At 47.1% G+C, this 3,064-nt stretch overlaps 1 protein-coding gene across 1 annotated transcript, besides 3 other annotated features; it reads right to left on the bottom strand.

The window, feature by feature from the left end:
• Positions 1 to 178: 178 nt before the first annotated feature.
• Positions 179 to 425: a repeat region (rgion triplique sur le chromosome 1 et le chromosome 3).
• On the bottom strand, positions 293 to 1,219 carry PODANS_6_2440 (uncharacterized protein; the record flags this gene model as incomplete). Its single annotated transcript, XM_001910217.1, has 2 exons — positions 293 to 1,132; positions 1,190 to 1,219. 2 exons carry the CDS (start codon positions 1,217 to 1,219, stop codon positions 293 to 295), a joined length of 870 nt encoding a protein of 289 aa, XP_001910252.1.
• Positions 502 to 757: a repeat region (rgion duplique sur le chromosome 1).
• Positions 834 to 2,108: a repeat region (rgion triplique sur le chromosome 1 et le chromosome 3).
• Between the last annotated feature and the right edge of the window lie 956 nt (positions 2,109 to 3,064).

The following is a 3,064-nucleotide window of genomic DNA, read 5'->3' as shown; positions in this document are numbered from 1 at the left end:
AGAATCTAGCAGTACCCGTCGAACACGAAGGCCAGAAGCAGTTGCGTACAGTTGAAGATCCACGCGAGCACACTCCTCTTGTCGGCATGCCGGAGCTCGGCCTTGCCTAACATGTGATTTGACTAAGGGAGAAGAGCTAAACGGCAGATAAACCCGGCCACCCGGCTCCTACATAGAAACCCCTCCTACTCCCGTCAGTGCCCATCCATCCTTCCCGAGTGCACCCCCCACGTCTCACTTTCCGCTAACCTCCATTTCCTCCCCTTCTTTCTCACCACACCACCTCTCCACCTCATCCACCATATGTCGTTCCCGGCCGCGGCCCAACACGCCCGTGCCGAGAACACACCTTAGGTAGCTGAGCTCCCAGGGTAGACAGCCCCTCGTCACCCCTCTGCTCGTTATGGGTCGTTGTGCCGGAAGGCGGCAAATCCGTCCTCTTTCGTACCCGTAAACCATTTACAATGACAGGGCCCGGGACGAGACGTTCCAATTTTGCCTCCTGTGCCTGCTTTTCCCGTTCCTTAATCTCGCTCTTTAATTCCTCCAATTCATGCTCATTCGTTATATCACTAGGAAGAGGGTAGGACAACTCAAAGTCGATAGCAACGATCTTCTTATCAACACGTAGAAAGTTGTGGAGCTTTGGATCCCCATGAACAACCCCTTTTTCCGTAAGTAGGTTATACATATCCTCGAGTTCCTCAAGAAGGCGAGGATTCCCTAGCTCTTCGGTTGGAAGATTGTATAGCGATACTCCTTCGACGTTTTCTAGGAGGATAGCAGGAGTGGGTCGCTTACTGATCTGGTATCTCTGCGCGTGGGGGTCGCTAACGGTTACTTCACCAAACAAACGCGGGATGTGGGTACCCTGGAGGGATCGAAGATGCAGGTATGTATCGATTTCGTTTTCGTAGCTATCAGCCTTGGTGGGGTTTCGCTCCTTTAGAATAACAGTTGTCGGCAAGAACCACTCTGGTAGTAATCGCTGTAGCCAGCGGACGAGCTGCGGCATCCAAAATAATAGCCAGCTAGCAATTGGGTTCGGCGGGACATCCAAGAGAAAGACATTCCGATTCGCGTAGATTCGTTTTGCAGGTGCTCGAAAACGTCGGAAGCCAAACTGTATGTCCTATAGAACTACGATTAATAATAGTAAATTTTAGTATTTAGAAGTTAAAGTATATACCTTAGTTCCGCAGTCTTCATTGTCTTCCATCTTGAAGTAATTGATAGGGTAGAGTGATAGAGGAGAATGGTCGCAGGAAAATTAAGCGAGGTGGAATTGGCTTAAGGTTTTTATAAAAAGAAGAAGGTAGCACAAGCAAACGAGTGGGATCCACTTTTCTAGGCACCAAAACTCAATTAGGCGGAAACTGCAGATGTTAAAACCCGAGGCCGATAGTATCCCAGACCCGCTGCCCATCCCCGTCAATCCAGTACCATACCCCGGACACATAAAATTACCGTATATAACCATTGGGATGCGCGTCGTATTCATCGTTCCTATCAACCCAATAAAGCATTCCTAAATACCATCTGAATCTACGATGATAACCATCCAAGATTACTTCCAGGGGCTCGGCAGCTTGCATTCTCCGAATCTGATGGGTCATGGTCCGGAAGAGGCCATAGCGTAATGTTTCCCAGTTACTTGTGAAAAAAAGGGCAGTAACTTAGCAGTTTTGGTCGCGGATATTCCGAGCTGCCTGAGCATGAAATATAAGGATCATAAGGTGCTGGCCGTCAAATATTATTCCAGCGAAGCATTTGTATTTATAGCAGTATCTATATATCTATCAGTAAACAGTTATTATTATGGGGCTATTATACTTACCCTCTTAGCTCCTTTCCTAGCCAGGTCCGAGTAGTATTTTGTCCAGCCACTCCCGTCCACCTATCGACATCGATTATCCCATGCCTTTTAAGTTCCCCTATTATAAGGCAATGATTTCTATATCCCCAAGTGAAGTCAATGGTCTGGTTAACGTCGGTTGGGCCAAGAGGTCCTGATTCTGACCGTAAAGCGATAACTGGTTGGAAGGCGAGCTGGATGGGTTCTGCGACTTTGGTGTAGAATATCCTAACAGAGTCGCCCTCCGTCTGTAACAATTCGGTAGTGACGTTTAGAGGGCTTACCTCCCTGTTCAGGAGATAGGCGTCTAAAGTATCTTCAGGCCCAAATACTTGATCGATGTCGTTTTCGGTAGGGTTTAGATAGTATTGAAGGTTTTGGATCTCATGATAGTCTCGCGCCTAGGGCTTCTGGGTTAGAGTGGGTCTGCCAGCTCCTGGTAATCTGTGAAATGAGGCAGTATTATCTGGAAACGGGGCCTGAAGGAGAACGTCTCTCAACTTGACTATATTGATATGCTGAGAGTAGAAGTAAAAGGTGCTAGTAAACCGATAATAAATAGAGGTAAACTGTGTCTGGCTTGTGGAGAATAAGAGATAGGTATGAAAGTAAATAGGGGAGTATCGGTCAGACTTAAATACTTTAACTGTCTTTACAGACAATAGACTTCATTAAGTTCAAGTATTTCCTAATTTACTAGCTCATAGTGATGCCGAGTGTGGGTAGTTCGACTTTAGCGTCAACTGCCGATTGTGTAAATCAGAAGGTTGGCTCGGAACATGACCCAAAAGCTGGCCTAATGACAGGGATCGCAAAACTGTGATCCTTGAAAGTGCAGATGGGCCAAAGGCTGACCTGGCGACATGGATCACAAACTGTGATGCCTGTAAGATGGTAAAGCTGACCTGATGATATGGAACACAAAACTGTGATCCTTGAAAGTGCAGATTGAACGCCGTACACGCATCAGCCCCGGAAGTTAATGTGAGCGAGCTAACATTGACTAGTAGAATATGAGCGCTCTAGATGCTCGTCCAGGCGGCCGGTTCCCCTATATCCGGAAACCAAAACTAGCTAGACGTAACTGCGGACATGTATTGCGGGCTAAAATTACATCGTTGAACAAGAGGCCCATTAACACTTACAGGCATCACAGTTTTGTGATCCCTGTCGTTAGGTCAGCCGGGGGTGGCTGTAAAAAGTTGCACT

This window comes from Podospora anserina, chromosome 6 (assembly GCF_000226545.1).
Source record: "Podospora anserina S mat+ genomic DNA chromosome 6, supercontig 2".
Taxonomy (NCBI): Eukaryota; Fungi; Ascomycota; class Sordariomycetes; order Sordariales; family Podosporaceae; genus Podospora; species Podospora anserina.
This window is presented reverse-complemented; position numbering and strand designations above follow the sequence as displayed.